The sequence below is a fragment of the Myotis daubentonii genome, chromosome 17 (assembly GCF_963259705.1).
Source record: "Myotis daubentonii chromosome 17, mMyoDau2.1, whole genome shotgun sequence".
In the NCBI taxonomy this organism is placed as follows: domain Eukaryota; kingdom Metazoa; phylum Chordata; class Mammalia; order Chiroptera; family Vespertilionidae; genus Myotis; species Myotis daubentonii.
In genome coordinates this window covers 50,863,173-50,883,385 of record NC_081856.1, presented here as the reverse complement: position 1 = coordinate 50,883,385, position 20,213 = coordinate 50,863,173, and the positions used below count along the sequence as shown (strand labels likewise).

The 20,213-nt window shown below is 52.5% G+C and overlaps 1 protein-coding gene across 1 annotated transcript in view; it reads left to right on the top strand.

The window, feature by feature from the left end:
* The window catches only part of DNAAF11 (dynein axonemal assembly factor 11), a 35,385-nt gene extending 28,351 nt beyond the window's left edge, over positions 1–7,034 (top strand). The window contains exons 11-12 of the mRNA XM_059672321.1: positions 412–497; positions 6,636–7,034. Of these exons, the coding sequence (XP_059528304.1) occupies positions 412–497; positions 6,636–6,813 (264 nt within the window). The 3' untranslated portion in view covers positions 6,814–7,034. The remainder of the gene's footprint in view (positions 1–411; positions 498–6,635) is intronic.
* The last annotated feature ends 13,179 nt before the right edge of the window (positions 7,035–20,213 follow it).

Sequence of the window (20,213 nt, the reverse complement as noted above, 5' to 3'; positions counted from 1 at the left end):
CCGGGCTCATAGTGCTTTCCGCGGCAGCACGTTCGCGGGGCGCTCCTCAGGGCATTCGCAGGGCGCTCCTCAGGGCGGTGTGTCAGTCCCATCTGGGTCCCCAGCACTCCCCAAGGGTCAGGCCTGCTGCTGGCGCTCAGGAAACTCATTAGTAAACGAACTCACTCGCCGCATCCCCGGCATGTCCTTTGAAACATAGCTCTGGCCTTACAAGACTATTGTGAACAGATCTATTCTGTTTTATACCTTCCAGGCCACATATAGAGTGTAAAGTGAGGCTCTGCCATGGACTGTGTAGTGAAAATTAAAGCGCTTTAGCGTCTTAAGATATATCCATATTCATATGGAATATGTTAAAAGACATGACAGAGCGTGACACACCGCTTAGCGTGTGCTGTATTTTCATTCCAGGTGGGAGAAGTGATCACAGGGGGCCCGCGAGCACCCGCGTCTGTGCGGAGTACCTCGGAGAGCAGCAGGGAGCGCACAGGCGAAAGGTACCGCCTCCTGGGCTGGGCTGTCTGTGGCTTCATCATCTCATTCTCTTCCCTCTCTCGGGCCGCTGGGAGCACCTCCCAAAGAGATGCAATTATTTAAAGTTTCAAAGTGAGTCATACCAGGAAGGTTAGTTCCCAAAACTTAGACTCGTGATGGGCAAGGCCCTGGGTCGCCGAAAACAAATCGGTGTCCCTGTAGGTCCCGATTTCTTGCGATAATACAAATGGTGGTGTCAGCAGCGACACTGCAGGCGTTTCCTGAGCCCTTGCTCTGTGCCAGCACGTGAACCCGCACGAGCTGTGTCCTCAGTTCACAGATGGGGAGTGTGAGGGAGAGGGAGGTCGTGTCGCCATGCGGTGCTGGGACGCTGCGGAGCCTGCTGCTGGTGCTGTGCACACTGCCTGCCCGGATGGCCCACGTCACCCCATGGAGCCCGACCTCTCAGGCTGCCGGGGCCAGGGGCCCCGTCGTGTCTCCTCCTGTGAGAGGTCATCATCTAGCCTTCGCTTAAGCTTCGTCCCACCGGGACCTTCACCCTCTCGAGAGAACATCCACCCCTTTTGAGTATTTGCTGGTGTTGGCAAGCCTCTCTGATCCCTCACTGAAGACTCCGGCTCTGCCCCCCCGGGGACCCTCAAACAAAGCCCACCCCCCCACTCCAGGCAGGGATGCCCCTTACAGTATTTCGGACAAAGCTCTCATTGTTTCCCAATTCCTCCTCCGAATGAACACCCCAATTCTTTCAACTTTCCTTCTACTTGCCATGATTCCAGACTCCTGCGGGCCAGATGGCAGAGTCTGTTTTGAACCCCCGCACACTATCTTGGTGACACCAATGTCTATGCTGGAATTATCACCCTATAAACACCTGAGCAGGGGCTATATTGACCTCTTGCATCATACAAGCAGTTAGGTGCGCGTGCATTCAGAGACTACTGTCGGCGGTGCGCAGGGGTTTCTAACACGGGTTGGTTTGAACAGGTACGGCGTTCAGTTCCTCCTGGAAAGTGCGGAGCTTTGCTCGCCTTGGAGACCCACTCGTGTGTCCCAGCCGTGATCTCCATTTCAGATACACATGTAACCGACAGAGACTCACGGGCACTGTGACTGTCATGGGTACTCACGGTCAAAATTAACCCCCAACAGCATCAACATGGCTTCAACATGTAAAGATCGGAACCTCATTTGGGAGGGATCGGGTCTCGACAGGAAGTCCAGTCGAGCAAGCAGTTTGGAGCCGATTTCACACCCAGGAAACCCGGCATCACTGTGATCCCACTCGGTGACTGGAGGGGTCTTTGCGCCTTTCTTCCCAGTAGCACCTCCGATGCTATTTTCATCTTTTTTTTTTTTTTTTTTTTTTTTTTTTTTTTTTTTTCGTCCTTCTGTATGTCCTCTTTCAAAAAGTATCTATTTATATTTAGATCCTTTGTCCATTTTTTTTAATTAAATCTTTATTGTTCAGATTATTACATTTGTTCCTCTTTATTTTTTCCCCCCATAACTCCCCTCCTCCCAGTTCCCGCCCCACCCTCCGCCCTCACTCCCCACCCACTGTCCTCATCCATAGGTGCACGATTTTTGTCCAGTCTCTTCCCGCATCTCCCACACCCCTTTCCCCCCCAAGAATAGTCAGTCCATTCCCTTTCTATGTCCCTGATTCTATTATAATCAACAGTTCATTCTGTTCATCAGATTATTAATTCACTTGATTCTTAGATTCACTTGTTGATAGATGCATATTTGTTGTTCATAATGTGTATCTTTACCTTTTTCTTCCTCTTCCTCTTCTTAAAGGATACCTTTCAGCATTTCATATAATCCTGGTTTGGTGGTGATGAACTCCTTTAGCTTTTCCTTATCTGTGAAGCTCTTTATCTGACCTTCAATTCTGAATGATAGCTTTGCTGGATAAAGTAATCTTGGTTGTAGGTTCTTGGTATTCATCACTTTGAATATTTCTTGCCACTCCCTTCTGGCCTGCAAAGTTTCTGTTGAGAAATCAGCTGACAGTCGTATGGGTATTCCCTTGTAGGTAACTGAGTTTCTTTCTCTTGCTGTTTTTAAGATTCTCTCTTTATCTTTTGCTCTTGGCATTTTAATTATGATGTGTCTTGGTGTGGTCCTCTTTGGATTCCTTTTGTTTGGGGTTCTCTGCGCTTCTTGGACCTGTAAGTCCATTTCTTTCACCAGGTGGGGGAAGTTTTCTGTCATTATTTCTTCAAATAGGTTTTCAATATCTTGCTCTCTCTCATCTTCTGGCACCCCTATAATTCTGATGTTGGTACGCTTGAAGCTGTCCCAGAGGCTCCTTACACTATCCTCGCATTTTTGGATTCTTTTTTCATTTTGCTTTTCCGGTTGGATGTTTTTTGCTTCCTCGCATTTCAAATCATTGACTTGATTCTTGTGCTCCTCTGGTCTGCTGTCGGGCGTCTGTATAATATTCGTTATTTCAGTCCGTGTATGCTTAATTTCTTGTTGGTTCCCCAATATAAGATCGAGGGTCTTATTAGTTTTCGTGTAGATCTCATTAAGTTTATCGACAGCTTCTAAACAGTTCTTGAGAGACCTTAAAAGTGTGGTTCTGAACTCTATTTCTTCCATTGACAATTTTGTCCTGTTTCTTTGTCTCCGCATTTTGTTATGCTTCCTTGGTGTACCCCCTAGTGGTCTTTGTTCGAAGTCTTATAGTTAAATCTTGATTGTTGTAGCTAATTCCAGGGAGGGTTTGACCTCCAGGCCAAGTGGCTATGAGAATCAGCTGTGTCAGCAGTGAGAGAACTTCTGTCCTCTAGGGAGGTGCTAATCTAGCCTTTGCCTGAGGCTATCCGGCAAATGCCTCTGTGCAGGGCTTGGGCGGGGCGGGTCGCACAGGATCAACAGGGTGGGCCGGAGAGAGCAGTTATGGCGGCTCTCTGTCCTGTCCCCAGGGGCTCTGCCTCTCTGAGTCCCAGCACCCGCTGCAAAGCTCAGAGAGAAAGCTGCACTCCCTCTGACCAAAGCCAGACAGTCCCGCTTCTCCCGTTTGAGTCTGGGTCCCTAAAGACTCGCCCGGATCTGGTGCTCAGAGTCTGCGACTCCCTCCCGATTGAAAACAACAACCGCGCCCTCCGCCGCCAGCCTTCTCCACGCACTCCGCACCTCAGAATTTGACTTAAGCACTGAGCCTCCTCTGAGTGTCCGTATGCGTTTCTCTTTCCTCCTAGTTGTAGGACTTCCACTCAGCCAGCGTTCCTGTGGTTCTGGGTGATGTCCGTTCCGTGTTTTAGTTTCACTTTTGAAGTAGTTGTTCAAAGCAGCAAACTCCGGCGTTAACCTATGCCGCCATCTTGGTTCTCTCTCTATTTTCATCTTGATTAGTAAGAATTGATCCCCTCGCGACCATACCTGGTGTGTGGTGCTCCTGAGCCACCGACCAACTTCATTACCAACTTCATTACCCACATTGCCCCAGCCCTGGCCCGTCCCGAAGGTACTCGGCCAGGAAGCCCTGGCAGGCGCTCTGGGGCAGACCCGAAGGCCCTGCCAGTGGGGAACCAGTTGACTCTAAATTCAGGGTTGGGGGTTTTTAACCGCCCGCTGCCATGGAAACCACCAGATCTTACGGAAATGTCAGCGTGCGGTGACAACTCAGCTCTCCTCAGTCCTGCGGGGCCAGCCTCCTCTCAGCCCCGGGGGTGGGCTCACTTCCTATTCCCTCCGACAGGAGAGGAGCCCTCCGAGACCCCACCCTCGCCCTGTAAGACTGCCCACCTGGCCCGCTCAGGACCGTGGCCTCTGTCCCCGGACTCCATGGGGTCAGCGCGACCAAGCACAGCCTCAGGGGCCCAGCAGATGCCCCCGGGGCAAAGTGGCTTCGGGATCTGCTTCCCTCTGGGCTCCTGTATCCACTAAGTTCTGATCTCTGGTCGTTCCTTGCTGTCAGGTTCTTCATGACCTCTAGAAAAATTTCAGCTGGAAATGGGAGACTTTGGGCCAAGTACGCCAGCCCGCGTATCGCTATTCTTATGCTCTTTAATAGAAGGAATCAATCTTTGGTGGTTTTACGCCTAGTAATACTTTTTTTTTTTGCTTCCTTTTTTGGTAATAAGTATATCAATTTTGTCTTCCAGTTTTTCTTACTAGACTTAGCGGTTCTGCTTCTGGCAGCCAGGTGGTGGGTGAGACCACGCTGGGCACCCGGGCTTCAGGCCCCGGGCTCTGAGGAGGAAGCAGCAGGGAGAAGAGCCGCCGCCTCTTTCTGTGGGGATGAGTGCGGCCCTCGCGCCCCAGGCCTGGCTGCTCGCTGTTCCTTACCCAGAGTGTCATGAGTAATTAAAGTCCTGCCTGCCAGTCAGCCCTCGGCCTCCGAGGTGGGAGAGCGGCAGATAACCCGCCCAGCTGAGCTCACTCTCTATTACTGAGACCGGAAGTTGTGGCCCAGGAGACACGCTGGCAGCGAGAGAGGCTGTTTTTCCACTAAGTCAAGGACAACGCAATTATAATAGATGATTTGGGTGTTTACTTAATTAAGCCACTGGTATCATAGCCTTTTCAATAAGAATCTAGCAATTAAAAAGTAGAATGCTATTTAATAATGACTTTAAATATTCTTTAAAGATTTTCTTAGAGAGAGAGGGAGGGAGAGAGAGAGAAAGACAGAAACATAGATGTGAGAGCGAAACATCGATTGGCTGCCTCCTGCATGCCCCCTATTGGGGATCAAGCCCATAACCCAGACATGGGCCCTGATCGGGCATCAAACTGGAAACCTTTCAGTGCACGGACGATGCTCAACCTACTGAGCCACATCAGTCAGGGCTAATAATGACTTTAATATGGGTCCCTGAAAACGATAACTTCCTGCATAGTTTGTAGTGTACAGTCAAGGACTTACTACACTGTTGGATGTAGTTACCAGGGGACCTGTCTGCACGGACCACTGGTGTCTAGAATATAGTAGACACTTAGTATATATCTATGGAATAGCTGACTAGACCCGTGGTCAGCAAACTGCGGCTCGCGAGCTACATGCGGCTCTTGGCCCCTTGAGTGTGGCTCTTCCTAAGCCTTAGGAGTACCCTAATTAAGTTAATAACAATGTACCTACCTATATAGTTTAAGTTTAAAAAATTTGGCTCTCAAAAGAAATTTCAATCGTTTTACTGTTGATATTTAGCTCTGTTGACTAATGAGTTTGCCGACCACTGGACTAGATGAATGGCGCAGTGATTCCAAAATAATTTGACTGACCGACAAAATCACCAGGGGAACTTTATATAAATACTGCTCACTGGGCCCAGCTCCGGCCTATGGGATCGAAATGGCCAGAAAAGCAGCCCAGCGACCTGTATTATCTAGACCAGGGGTGGGGAACCTTTTTCCTGCCAGTGGCCATTTGGATGTTTATAACATCATTTATGCACCATACAAAATGATCAGCTTAAAAATTGGCCTGCTGTATTTGGTCAAACATTTAATCAACTCACCCCTGATGCCTTGGCCGGGCCAGGCCAAATGATTTGACGGGGAAGATACCGCCCGCGGGCCAGACATTCCCCACCCCCGATCTAGAGTTTCACCGACTCTTACAATGGGAATCCCTGGCCAGAGGGGCTTCTGTCCCGTGTTTCACTACAGCTGCTGCTGGGAGCTCTGGGTGTGGGCAGAGGAGCAGGTTCTCCTGGGCGAGGAACGTGGTGGGCGGAGCTCGGCTAAGCACCTGCACTTGTAGTGTGAATGCTCCTGCGGTACCACCGCAGGTTGGGTTGTCTGACCCAGCAGGTCCATGGGCCTTAGTAGCGACACTCAGGAGTAAGACCCGCCTGGAGCGATTCCGCTGTGATCCCGGCTGTGGGAAGCAGGCTTTGACTTAGGTAAGCAGGCCTTGGGCCAGCTGACCACTCCGCAGCTGCCTGGGCCTTCGCACAGCCCGGTAGCACTTGTTTACACCCCATTACTCCAAGGTCATGCTCGTGCTTCTACAAGGCCCCGAGCCACGGGAAACCAGGCACAGCCTCTTATCGGCGTTGCTATGCGGCAGGGGTAGTACCTACCACGTTTGCTGCAGAAATGAATGCGCGAGTTGAATCTGTTTGTGATTGAATTTTAAACTATGTTCCAATTTCCCTTGGCCTTTTTTTTTGTTGTATTAGAAGCAGACAAACTGAGAAACTCGAGGTGGATCCCAGCAAGCACTCGTTCCCCGACGTGGCTAACATAGTCGGAGAGAAAACACCAGCACCCAGAAGAGTCCGACCTGAACCCAAAGTCATGCCACATGAGGAAGATCCAGGCTTTGAAGATGACCCGGAAGTGCCCCCGCTGATCTGACACGTCAGGCTGCAGCGACTGGGACCCCCTCCCAGGACCCAGCTTTGCTCAGTGCGGACAGTGTATGCATCTCGCTTATGGGACACACACAGAGCTATTTACCAACATCACCACCCCAGTGTCGGAGCTCCCACTTGCTGCAGTAATATTCTTAAACCACTTTAAAATGAGAAGTGTACCTTAAATGTGCTATAACCCACTATTTGTCTAGAATAAAGTGTTTGCTAGTGAAAATGAATGTTCAGTAAATCATAGAGCTAACCTAATGCAAATATTCCTTAAACAACCAGAACACATGGTGTTATGGACTGAATGTGCTCCCCACCCCCCAGTTCCCATGTTGAAGTCCTAATCCCACTGAGGTGGTGTTTGGAGGTGGTTAGGTCAGATGAGGTCATGAGGATGGGCCCCCTGGTGGGATTAGTGTCCTTAGAAAAGAGGAACCCCAGCTCGCTTTCTCTCTCCCCCCTCTTCTCTCTCTCCACCTCGTGAGGACTCTGAGAAGACAGCCGTCTGCACGCCAGGAAGGACTTCCCAGGAACCGCACCAGCCGCACCTTGAACTCAGATATCCAGCCTCCAGAACCGTGAAAAACCGTTTCTGTTGTTCAGGCACCACCCAGTCTATAGTATTGTGTTACAGCAACCTAAGCATCTGCTGTCAACCTCCTCCCCCACCCCCAATATGAATGCCCCCTTTGCCGGTTGCCTAGAGGACGAATCTGGGCTCCAGCTTGTTGTGAGGTCACAGCTCCCACCACTGCCCTGTGGGCACCAAGCTGCCCCCACACGGAAGTTGCCATCCTTCCTGCCAGTGCACGCGGCCCTCGGAGGGTGGGGCTGTGTGTTGCCAGGGCCGGGTGAGCCCCTCAGGGTGATGGGAGCAGCATGTGCTGCCAAGGCCCAGGGCCGGGGTAGGGGCCCTGCTGGAGGGAGACCGTGAAACCGAACCCTGCCTCCCACTAAGCTCAACACATTGAGGTTATTTTTTAAAAATATATAATTTTTATTGATTTCAGAGGAAGAGAGAGGGAGAGAGAGATAGAAACATCAACAATGAGAGAGAATCACTGATGGGCTGCTTCCTGCCTGTCCCCACTGGGGTGGAGCCCACACCCCAGGCATGTGCGCTGATGGGAATCAAGCCGTGAGCTCTGGTTTGTAGGTGAGTGTGAGCCATGCCGGTTGGCACTACTAGGTTATTTTTAGGGCTGAGTGTGAAAGGTGAGCCTCTAGATCCCCTTGCCTGGGCCTTTGTAAAGGGGAACCCAGTCTGTCTGAGCCTTCGCCGAGGTGGGTTTGCACAGTGAGCCAGAAGGTGCAGCGTCGGCTCCCACTCGGGGCCCAACTCGAATTTCCCTGCCTGAGCCCATCTGCTGACAAAGAAGGGACAGCTTGTGTCCCAGACACTCCTGGGGAGCTCTCCGCGTGCCAGTGCTGCTCCACCCTGCCTGCCCGCCCCTCGGGGCACATCCTCTCCTCCAGGCGCCTGTCTCTGATCTCTGCTAGGGCCCTGACCATGCAGCACGCCTGCCGATTGCACGTGACCTTTACTTGGAGGGCCCACGACTTCGGGGGAACGCACTTCTGCAGGGGAAGCCCTTGCACCCGGCCCTCTGGGTGTGTGGCGGCTGGTAGCACCGGACTAGAAGTGACAGCACCTTTTCCCTCTCTAGCCTGTCTACCCGCAGGCAGACGATGGCCACCCCCCAGCATGTAGTTGACAATGAGCACAGCGATGGAGCCACCTGCCGCCGTGGCCGGCCTTCCGCACATGCGGGCTGTCCAGGAAGGTGTGAGGAATTCTCTCCCGGGTCAGGGGCTCGGCCAGCCTTGCCCCAGTGGGTGAAGATATGGACCTGCCCCCGCCCCTTAACTACCATCCCAGGGGCGTTACATCCTAGGACTGGAGAGAGGCCCTGTGCACTCACACTCTTTCCAGAATGCCCTTTTCCACGCCTCTCTCTTCTCATGTCCTGTCTTATTAACTCTCTTTCCAATGCGATACTGTGATCTATACGACACCATACTGATTCATAAGAAAACTGTACAAAATTCCATACATGTACATCAACAAGATTAAACCCTTACCTCCCATGACATGTGAAGAATCCCAAACTCTCTCTCTGCATGAAAACATTTGCAGTGACTCTAGTTTCTCACCTGCCGTGTCTCTTTAAATCAACCCCTTACTCTTTCCCCCATTAACCAGCCAGGTTGCTAAGCTGGTGTTAACACCACCGTGCAGGGGTGTTAAAGTGTCCCCAAATTAATAGCGCCTCCGCAGCTCCAAGGCAGCGTGTGAGATCGCCTGCCCGAGTGCTACCTGAGCGCAGTTAGCACCCCCTCCGTGCTGGCTTCCGACCAGTGGGGACTCAGCAGAAGAGTCAGCGGGGCGGCATCAGCCGCAGCGAATCCTGTGCTCGGAGAAGGTGGGGCCTTCGTGTCCACGGCGTCCTTGCCACCCTCTGCTCCCCTCGGTTGCACTCTCCCCTGCGCATTCAGCCGCCGGCACTCAGGGCCCCAGGCTTCCAGGACTACTTGTCCGCCTCTGGGATTGTTCTGTCCAGGGCGCGCCCCTTACATAGAGCGCATTGCTTCTCCAGGCAATGGGTAGACCAGTTGTGAGCTGTTGGGGCAACTCCCTGGCACCAAGGACGCTGCCCTGCTGCCTTCAGTGCTGCGTCTAAGCTCCCAGGAACCCCCAGGCCAGGTGGATGAGGAGCTGGGTGGGGGGTGTCAGCATAAAGAAAGCTCAGTGGAGCCTCCTAGTGGAGTTTCCTCCAGGTGCATCTGGAGGCAGCCCTGCCTGTGCTGAGCCCTGCCTGCAAGGTGAATCTTCTCCCCGGGGTAAACACCAGTGATTCCCAAAGCGGCCAGTCTTTATCTTTAAAAAGGTTTACAAGGGCTAATAATCTTATTTGAGATTAAATCTACTCATTTGTCTGTTCATAAAACAGAGCAAACTCGGGCCAGGCCTGTCTGTCCCACAACCAGAAACAGCCTCGTCGACACCAGAGAGGCGCTAGGTAACGGAAGGGCAGGTGGTAGCTGAGGGAAGGACTGAGGTGAAAATAGAAAGTCCTAGAAGACGCAGGTTCCCACAAAGATGAGGCACATCCTTGTTTGCCACTTAGGAGCAGTGTGATCTTGGGAGTTCTATCCACCTCCTTTGGGCCTGAGTTTCCTCATCTGTAAAATACAGTTTATAATAATACTGATCTCATGGAGTTGGTTAAGTGCCTGTGATGCTGCTGGTACATAATAATCATACCAATAACTGTTAATTACCAAGATGATGATGATGATAGTGATGGTGTTGGTATTGGTGATGATGGCATGATGATGGTGGTGATGGTGATGGTAATGATAGTGGTGGTGATGTTGATGTGATGATGGTGATGATGATGATGGTGATGGTGATGGTGGTAGTCATTATTTTGATGACAGAGAAGAGTAATGTATACAACTGAGTGAGTAATGAGAAGTGTGGTATTGGAACTGAATAGAGTCTAGGAACAGGACCGTCCCATATGGACACTTGATCTATAACAAAGGAGAGACTAGAGCGCAGGAGAGAGAGAATGGCTGCTTCGGTGACTGTGCCACATCAGGGACTATCTATATGGGAAAAATGAAGCCTGGCCCCAAGCTCACATAAAACCCAACATAAATGGTTATTTTTAGATGTGAATGCGCTTCTGGGACAGCGCCACCCTGCTGGGGCCTTCCCAGGCGGTTAATGCAATCTGTCTGCCCCCGTTGCTCACCAGCGCACATTTTAATAGTGAGCCAGATAACTATGTCTTAAAAGCGAGAATAAGGGCAGCTGCTTCCTCTTCCGTTTCCCTCGATCCATGTGGTGAAATCCGTTCCTCTTGTTCCCACGTGGTGAACAAAGCTTGGGATGAGTCTAGGCAGGAAAACCATTGTCTCGGCCCCACCTGCAGCATGTCTGTGTGGCAGGCCCGTGACCCTGTCCATGCATGCAGTGGGTGCCTGGTTTCAGAAGCTGTTCTCCAGGACCCGTCGTCTCTCTCACAGCCTCATGAGCACCCAATGCCAGGGTCTGGATGCGGGTACAGCCCTTTTCCAGATGGCCCCACACATATGGAGGTGACATTATACTAAAAGGAGACAGGCTATTAATAAACAAACAATAAGCAAGCCAGCCAGCCCCGTGGTGCAAGAGGGACGGAGAAGAGTGAGCAGGAGGGAGGCACAGAGATTGTGAAGGGGCTGCTGTGACATGGTGTGGTCTGGGAGGGGGGCATTGAAGCAAAGAACTCGGGGAGCTGTCAGAGCCAGGCTGGCTGCTTAGGGAAGAGGGTTCTGAGTGGGTTAAGGAATCAATGCAAAGGCCCTGTGGTGGGAATGAGCCTACTTCCTTGGAAGAGTGACCAGGGGCCACATGCTAGAGAAGGAGGGGCAGGTCAGTGAGGGAGGTGCCGTGAGGGGGCTGATGGGGCCAGAGGCTATGGCACCTCACAGAGCTCTGTTACCTCTTTATTCCGCGTGACACGGCAGTGTGTGGCAGGGAGGACATAAGGGTGGGGCAAGGTGCAAGACTGTTCCCAAAGGCCCACCTTGGCTGCTCCCTAGGGGCAAGGAGAAACGCCAGGGACCTGTTCGAAGTGATGGTGACAATGCAGAGAGAGGCGGTGCTGGCTTGGATGGGGGGTGGTTGCGGAGGTTGGGAGAAGTGACAGTTCTGCATAGAGTTTGAATTTTGAGGAGTGATGCATCAGGATTTGTAGATGGAATGAGTGTGTTTTTTTTGGGGGGGGGGAGAGAGAGAGAGAGAGAGAGAAAGAGAGAGAGAGAGAGGTCAAGGGTGGCACTGAAGGGTTTGAGGCAACTTGAACCGAGATCTGTGAGAGTGGGAGGGACGGTGGTCTGGGCGGTGGAAGGTGGGTTTGTCCAGGGAGATGCTGAATTGCCAACGCCTGCCTTCTGCATAGCCAACGAGGGGCGTCCTAGGCAGACGGGCCCTGGGTGGGAGCATGTTTCAGGGACACTCAGCGGCGACTCTCTCTGCCTCATTGCCAGCGAAGGACATTCACTTGCAGAGGTTACTACGTCTGACATCCAAGACCAGCTGACGAGCCAGCACTTGAACCCAAATCGGAAACCACCCTTCCGAGCAGAATTCCTCTCCCGCTGAAGGAGGTTTTAGATGTAAAAGAAAATCCTGTCTGAGCCAGATCCAGAGCGGCAGCCTCCCCATCACTAGAAAAAAAAAAAAAAGGTGAAATCCCGCTTTGGAGCCGCTCGCTGGCTTCGAGAGCAGTCACGCGTCACAGCTCGCCCAGCGAAGTGTTTCTGGCGGGGACACGGGGGACAGGTCCTCCTCCGCCCGGGACCCCGCGTGCCTGTGCTTTTCCCACCTGCAGGACTGGGACCTGAGAGCCGGCGAAGACGCCTGCGCAGGGAACCGGGGGATGACCCAGAAGCTCCGTCCGCCTCTCCCACGGAGTCCCTCCCGCGGGCTGGGGAGTGGATGGACGGTCCCAGGCCCGCAGCCTGGGAAAGCGGGGCCCAGAGACTGGCTCACGCAGACGGGAGCCGCCAGAGGAGGAGAGGCCGGTCCCGCGGGCCTCTGCCGCCGCCACGCTGGCTGGAGGAGCAGGAGACAGGCTCCGGGGAAGGAGACGCACGTCCCTATGTGCCATCCGTGCAGAGGGTATGAAACGCTGCCTCCCCCGCACCCTTAGGAAGAGCACGGGGTGTGACGTGGAAGAGGCGAGGAGCGGGCGGGGCAAGCTGTTTCCTGCCTCTGCGCCTGTCACGCGCCTCTTAACAGCCACCCCTGTCACATGTGGATTCACCCTTCGAGGAGCGGTTTAAACGTAACCATTTCCAGGAACTTTCCAGGCAAATTGAGGGCCCTGCTCCCACATGCCGACCCGCGTTGACAATGTTTCCATTAGGGCAGGTATTTCATCACGTCCTGGCCATCTCTGTGCCAGCACCAGGGACGCCCCAGCAGCCGCCTGGTGAGTCTGCCCCATGACCTTGAGCATCTCCAAGGCTGGACCAGCTCTCACCCGCCTTGTATCCTCAGCCCCGAGCAGAGAATCCAGGCTGTCGGGACCGCCACGACCTCAGGTATGGCTGGTCACCGTGGTCTGAGGAAAAGGAGTGTGGATAGCTGCAGCCTCGCCCGGGAAGGACACGTCAGTTCTGTTTTCTGGCCAAAGGAGGTCGCGTGGCTGTGCTCCACTTCACAGGGGCAGGGAAGCGCCATGCTCACATGCCAAGCAGAGAACTGGGCCCTAGCTGGTTTGGCTCAGTGGATAGAGCGTTGGCCTGCAGACTGAAGGGTCCCGGGTTCGATTCCGGTCAGGACACATGCCCAGGTTGCGGGCTCCATCCCCAGTAGGAGGTGTGCAGGAGGCAACTGATCAATGATTCTCTCTCATCATTGATGTTTCTATCTCCCTCTTCCTCTCCCTCTCCCTTCCTCTCAGAAATCCATAGAAATGTATATATAAAAAAAAGGAGAACTGGGAATTAGGGCGCACAGTACCAGGGACTGCCCCAGTGGATAAGGCTTTCGGCACTCCTGGAATGGTGTAAGTTTTAAGGATTAGGTAATGCATGCATAAAGTGCTTAGAAAACTGAAATGCTGCACGGAAATCATTTCTAAGTTGTCATCAAAGCATAATGTTACAGACGTGCAGACAAAGAAAATGTTAAATCCTACATGAGAGATTGGGGAAGGCTTCGTGGAAATAGCAGCATCTGTAAAATAATTAGAATCTAGACACGTGGAAACGGTAGAGCAGGCCTCCCAGGAGGCGGGCAGCAAAGGTCTGGAGAGAGTCCAGGAAGGGGCACATTCGAGGATGGCGCGTCTCGGGCAGCCTGCGGAGGAGGCTCTGTGGAAATGGCCTCCCTTGGAGGGAGGAGCTCCAGGGCTGGCTGGGAAATAAAATGCCATCTCAGAAGCAAAGGTGCCCATATGCAAGCACCCAGATGCCACGGACACAGCCCAGCCCCAGTCCACAGTCATGCGGGCAGACCGCTGAGCTCATCAGCCTCCCGAGAGCTCATTACACAGGCTGGCACGTGCGTGCCCCTGCCACTCATCCACCCAGACAGAACCGCGGAGATGAGATCATCCCCATCTGAAAAAAAAAAAAAAATCCTCACTTAAACAGCAGAAATGCTCGGCCACCTGCTGTCAGGGAAGCTGCCGCCCTGGAAAAGAGAGAGAGAAAGTCCCCCAAATTAGTGTTGAATCTCTCCCAAGAACCGTCAATATTTCTGGAAGCCCCCAGAGAACAAATGCTTCTTCGAGCCTGGCGAGATCTGCGGCATTGAAAGAGACTGACTCCAGGCGGATGGCGGGAGGCCACTCAGTGCCGTGTTCGGTGGGTGACATCTAAGACAGGCGGTCGGCAGCTTGGGAGGAGAATATGCCCCGCCCGTCGGCTGTTGAGAACACAGGCAATTTTTTTTTTCCCCCAGAAAACTCAGAGCAGGATGCCTATTACAGGCCTGTGTTCGTATTTGTAACCCGAGTTTTCCACTGACCTGCTCAATAAAGCAGAACCTTCAAATGCTGCCTCCCCCAGTCTTTCCTTTTCGGGCGTCTCACGATGTGAACCAATCTTGTTGGCCATTGTATCGATCAGAGTGAAGGCACTCTCCAGCGAGGCTAACGAAGGAGGGCCTATGAAGGGGACTATACTCAGGGGCATGGGCAAGCGACGGAGGAGTCCCAAGGATGAGAAATAGTGGGATTGTTACCTTCGCACTCAGTCACTAGCTGCCCCACGACAGACATGATCTTGGGTGCGGCAGCTCAGTCTCACCCTGAAGGGACAGACTACTGGAGGGTGTGTGCTGACCATGCTCCCTGTGACCGGCAGCAAGTGCCTCCTGAGAAAAGCATCCGGACAGTCCGTCCACATGTCCGCTGCAGCCCCCCTTGCCTTGCTCAGACCTGCTTCTCCACCTACATTGGGGGCGTCAATCCTGGTGGGCTTCTCTTCCTCGGGGGCACGTAGTAGGACAAACTGCCCGCCCTCAGCTACCGCAGTGGTGGTCATTCTTCCTTGGTTCCCTCGGCTGCCACGAGCTGAGCACTACCCTCACCCCTGCTCATCTGGTTTGCCCCTAAGGAGGCCACACTGTACTAACCATCTCCATCGTCCGGGTGTCAGGCCCCCCTGCCTGACAATTGTAGTAGTTGCAGCCATTAGGCTTTTGACAGTTAAGCCTGCCCACTGGCCTCTCTTGTTTTAGGGCCCTGTCTTCCCCATCGCTGTCTGCAAGCCATGTTCTTTAACAGCCTGTCCTACATCAGCCCTGACCCACCCAGGAGATCCACCACGTTCTGTGATGCTGGGCCCCGCAGCAGAGGAGTCATGTTTGTGGTACATGGTTTGTGTTCTGTTTGGAGCCTTCCCACGAATCATTTCATGGGTCTTCCCCAGTGTAAACTGGTGAACCAATTCCAGATGCCCACTTCCCTGAGCTCTCAATCTCTCCCCTCACCACCTGTCAGGCCGTTTGAGATTTTCAACTTTTCTCAAGTTTCAGACACTGCCTTTCCAATGTCTCTGGGATCATGAATGCATACCATGTCGATGGGTCCTGGGCATGATGTTGAATTCTATAACTAAGGCAAGTGCACTTGAGTCAATAAACTCCATCCAATTTGACATCCTGCCTCCCTTGACCAAGTACCTTAGAATCTACTCCCGCGATACTCTCTGGCTTTGGGTGAAAAATGATGGCTCTGTTTACATCCTGTCTCCTCATGAGGGAACCATCTACGCCACATTCACTGCCCCTAGTCTTGTATTAGATTTATTGTGTTACAGATACTAGTAAAATTAGTGTTGCTAGTGAAATAAATGATCCTATGGATGAGGCAGAATTTTGTGTGATGTTTGAAATTTCTCTATCTTGAGAGGCAACGAATGTCCAAGGGATGCCTACTTGCAGGCATGATCACAGTAAAGAACCCAGAGGGTGGGATTGAACCAGGAGAGACTGAGGAAAGACCAGTTTCATGGAGAAGATGGCCAGTTGTGTCAAACTGACCACACAGATGAGACCCGGAGTGTGGGGGGCCACTGGTAGGCACCACAGGCATTCTTAAAATATTGTCAGCTGAACCCAGGGTGCAGGCAGAGCCACGCCCTGGAGGAGGTCCTAGCCAAGAGGCAAGGATGCCACTCAGTCTGACCTTTCCAGCCCAGGTGCTAGTGGGGTGGATCCCATTATGTCGCCAGGAACTCAAGGCCCCCCCCCCCAGATGTGATGTAACTTCCTGTTACTTGGAGTATAAATAAAGATCCCACAGGTGTGAGAGGGTGCTCTGTTCATCTATCAGGGGGCAGACGCCATACCCAGGCCCAGCTTTTCCCTCTATTTCTGTCTCAGTCTCCTTTTTTCATTCTTCCTTAACCCTCGTCACGTTCTACTCAAGAACCATGAACCCCCGCATTCTCTCTTTCGGCACTGGTCGCGGGAAGAGAGAACGTACCTCCGTACCAGAAAAGGCTCTGGGATGTGCCGAGCAGGAAGTTGGGAGGGATGTGAAGAAGACCTGGCAGAATAGCCAGGACAGGCAGGGAAGCTTGGGACCTTTCCATTTGTTACCAACCTCTGCTTTTCTCCTTGTCGTCCCACGGAACTCAGCACAGTGCTGGCAAAGGGAGGGAAATTTCCTCCAAAGATTAAGTGCAATGGAATGTCCCAACATGGAGAAAATTTCTCCTCTTTCAGATATATCATAAACCCTTTCTGTATTTCTCTGGGGTCACTTTAGAAAGAGGTCTGGGCCCTGGATGGAGGTCTGTGCCCAAGACAGAGGTCTGGGTACTAAGATGGAGGTCTGGGCCCAGGATGGAGATCTGGGCTATGAGTAGAGGATTGAATTTGGATTGGTGGTCAGGGCCATGGCATGGAGGTCTGGGACCTGGATGGAGGTCTGACCCCGGAAGACGGTGTGGGTCCTGGAATGGAGGTCTGGACTAGTGTGGACATCTGGACCCAATAAAAGACTAGATATTGGGTTCGAGGTCTGGGCCCCGATATGTCCTTCTTGTCTTGGCCATAAAGATCTGCGACCCAAATGGAGGTCTGAGCCCCGGATTGAGGTCTGGGTCCTGGGATGGAGGTCTGGGCACTAGAGGGCTGTGTGGGCCCCGGGCAGAGATTTTTGGTCATGGGCAGGACCTTTAAATCATGAAATGGTGGTCTGGACTACCCTGGATGTCTGGACACCGGTAAAGGACGAGACACTGGGTTCGAGGTCTAGGCCCCGGGATGGCGTCTGGGCCCATGCTAGAAGGTGTGGGACCTGGATGTAGGTCTGCGTTCTGTGACGGAGGTCTGGGTACTAGAGGTCTCTGGGCCCCGGGCGGAGGTTTGGGTTGGGGCAGGACCTCCGGATCATGAAATGGTGGTCTGGACTACTGTGGATGTCTAGTGTCCGGGATGGCCTTTTGGGCCCCGCCGAGATGTTGTGGGACCCAGATGTAGGTCTGGGTCCTGGGAGGGAGGTCTGGGCACTAGAGTGATGTTTGGGCCCCGGGTTGAGGTTTGGGTCCGGGGCAGGACTTCTGGATCATGAAATGGTGGTCTGGACTATTTCGGATGTCTGGACCCTTATAAAGGTCTAGACACTGGGTTCTGGGTCTGGGCCATGGGGTCGCCTTCTGGACCCCCTAGAAGGTGTGGGATCGAGGTGGAGGTCTGGGACCCAGAGGGCTGTCTGGGCTTCTGGATGGACTTCTGGTCCCTGGTATAAAGGTCCTGGCCCCCGACTGAGGTGTGCTTTGTGGGCTGCACCTTGGCTCTAGGAATTGAGGTCTGGGTCCTTGATATAGGACTGGATTCTGGGCTCCAGGTCTGGGCCCCGGGATGTACTTCTGGGCTCTTTTATGAAGTTCTGTTACCAGATATAGGTCTAGGCTCTGGATACAAGCTGGATTATAGGTTGTAGGTCCATGCAGTGGGATGGAGGTCTGCTCCCTGGCATGGTGCCTGTGCCCCGGATGTAGGTCTGAGCCCTGGATGGAGGTCTGGGTGTTGGGATGGAGGTGTGGGCCTCAGAGGAATGTCTGGGCCCCAGATATAGGACTAGATTCTGGGTTGGAAGTGTGAGCCCAGGATGGAGGTCTGGGTCCTGGGTTGGAGGTGTGAGCCCGGGATGGTGGTTTGGGCCCTGGATGGAAGTCTTCGTGAGAGAAGGAGTCTAACTTGCTTCTTTTACACTTACCAGCTAATGTCAATGATGAGACCGAATACCAAGTCTGTTAATGTTCATGACTTTACAATCATCTTGGATTCTCAGGCAGCACCTGTCCCCAGTTCACATGGAAGACACATGGATAGGTGCTTGGGAGGTATCTCTTTTATCCATATTTTGTGTCTTAATCTTGCCAAGACCTGATGAGATATGGACAGCAGTCCCTGCTTTACAGATGAGACCTTCCCTCACAGGGAGACTTCCTTGGCTCAAGGTCACCTGGCCAAGAACTCTCAGAGCAGGACTCTGAGCACAGGTCTTCATCTGGGAGGAGACAGGGTTCAGACCTTCGTGGAGGCCATGTGGACAGAGGCCTCTTTTAGAAAGAGCAGTTAGTACTGAGTTCACGTGGGGGACACGCAGAGTTGGGATTCAGCCCTGTCTCTAGAGCTTATGCTTGTAACCACTGGGCTGCATTGCCTCCCGGCTGCTGGCAGCCAGGCTGGCCTGCGAAGGTAAGTGGAACAACAAGTGAAGGCGGGATGGCACATGTGGGCAGAGGGAACCACGTGTGAGGGCTCAGCACTGGGTCTGGGGCAATGGCAGAAGTTCATTGGGGCAGGGGGTTCATCTGGAAGGATCAGCATGAAATGACGCTACAGAGGAAATGGGGCCTGTGTTGGCGATGGTCAGAAGTTGAGTTTTAAGAGCAGAAAAGGGTGGTCAATGAGTTTTCTCAAAGGTGGGGTGGCTGGAGGGCAGGAGGGAGGACTGGCAGGTGGTTTATTTCCTCGTATCAGTTCTCTGTCTCCTGGGAGCACAGGCCACATTCAAGGTGGATTTGGCCAAACTTAGGGAAGCAGGATGTGTTCTGTGTAAGTTCCCTCTGCAGTCAGTGGCCTACCTCTGAGTCCGAGGCGTCCCCCCTTTCTGAAAATGAGTCTTCTAACCACTTCCCTGCCCACAGCTCACCCTCTCCCCGCTGGCAGACTTACTGTCCATGTCCCCTGAGCACTGGGCCTCAGTAGGTACATTGTAGCCAACTCTCTACACAATAGGTCAAGCCCTAGTGGTGCTTTAAGGAGCAAAAATGTCCATACTTTTAGAAAGTGTTCTTTTTCAGTTCACAAGAAGCACCTCATTGATCTCATTTTGACCCCATAATGTGGGCACTCTCATTTGAGAGGTGCGACATAACATAATGGGGCTCCAAGAGGCAAACAAGAAAATTTATGAATGGGCAGGTGCAGCAATTAAAATAATGTTAACTTCAAAGAGCATCAGTTCCACTAGGGGAGAGACATTTGGGGTCAATGGGTGGGGCAGAGTGAATGAGAGTCCTTGGGAAGGATGTTTTGTCTGTGGGGTTCAGGGTTCTGTTTGGTTTATGCCTGGTTTTCATGTCCCTGGGCTGTGGCTCCTGTGTGTTTCTCTCCCTTGGGTTTTCATACTTCCTGCTTTCACAGTTTCGTAGCCCAGATGCATATCCTTAGCACCCCGAGCTCACACACAGCCTCCATGCCTACAGCTTTCCTTCTCTGTGTCACCGGGGCAAGGATCCACCTGGATGTCATGCCTGCAAACTCACCCCCAAACTCACCTTCCACACCAGCTCCTTGCTTCCCAAGCTCACCATCTACCCAATCTCCCAAACCCACCATCTACCCAATCTCCCAAGCCATGGATATGGAGCCATCATAGTTCTGTGTGCACAATACATACATGTCCAGAAAATGTTGCTAGTTCACTCCCCTGTCCATTTGAGAGCTGACGTATACGTATGCTTTTATTAATTAGACAAATAAAGAACTTTGAGAGCAAAAAACAAGGATTATGAAAATGAGGCTGATGATTCAAGTCTGAAAATTTAGTTAAGTGTTGTTCACCCCACATGACTTTGCTAAGGAAATATGGGATTGGAAAAGTATTGGGCGGCTGGAGGAAGTGAGGGGGAGTTGGGAAGAGAGACCACCACTGCGGAAGGCACGCTGCAGTAGAATTAGCCTGTGGAGTTTTGTAGAGAAGCTGATGAGAGGAAGTAGACCCAGGCAGAGGAAGGCACCCATCACTTCTTTCATTATAGAAGGCCGAGCAAGACATCTCTCCCCCCCCCCACCCCCCCTCCCAATCTACAGGCACAGAATTTTGTGTGATCACCCTTTTAGGACAAATTAAGCATTGTGACAAT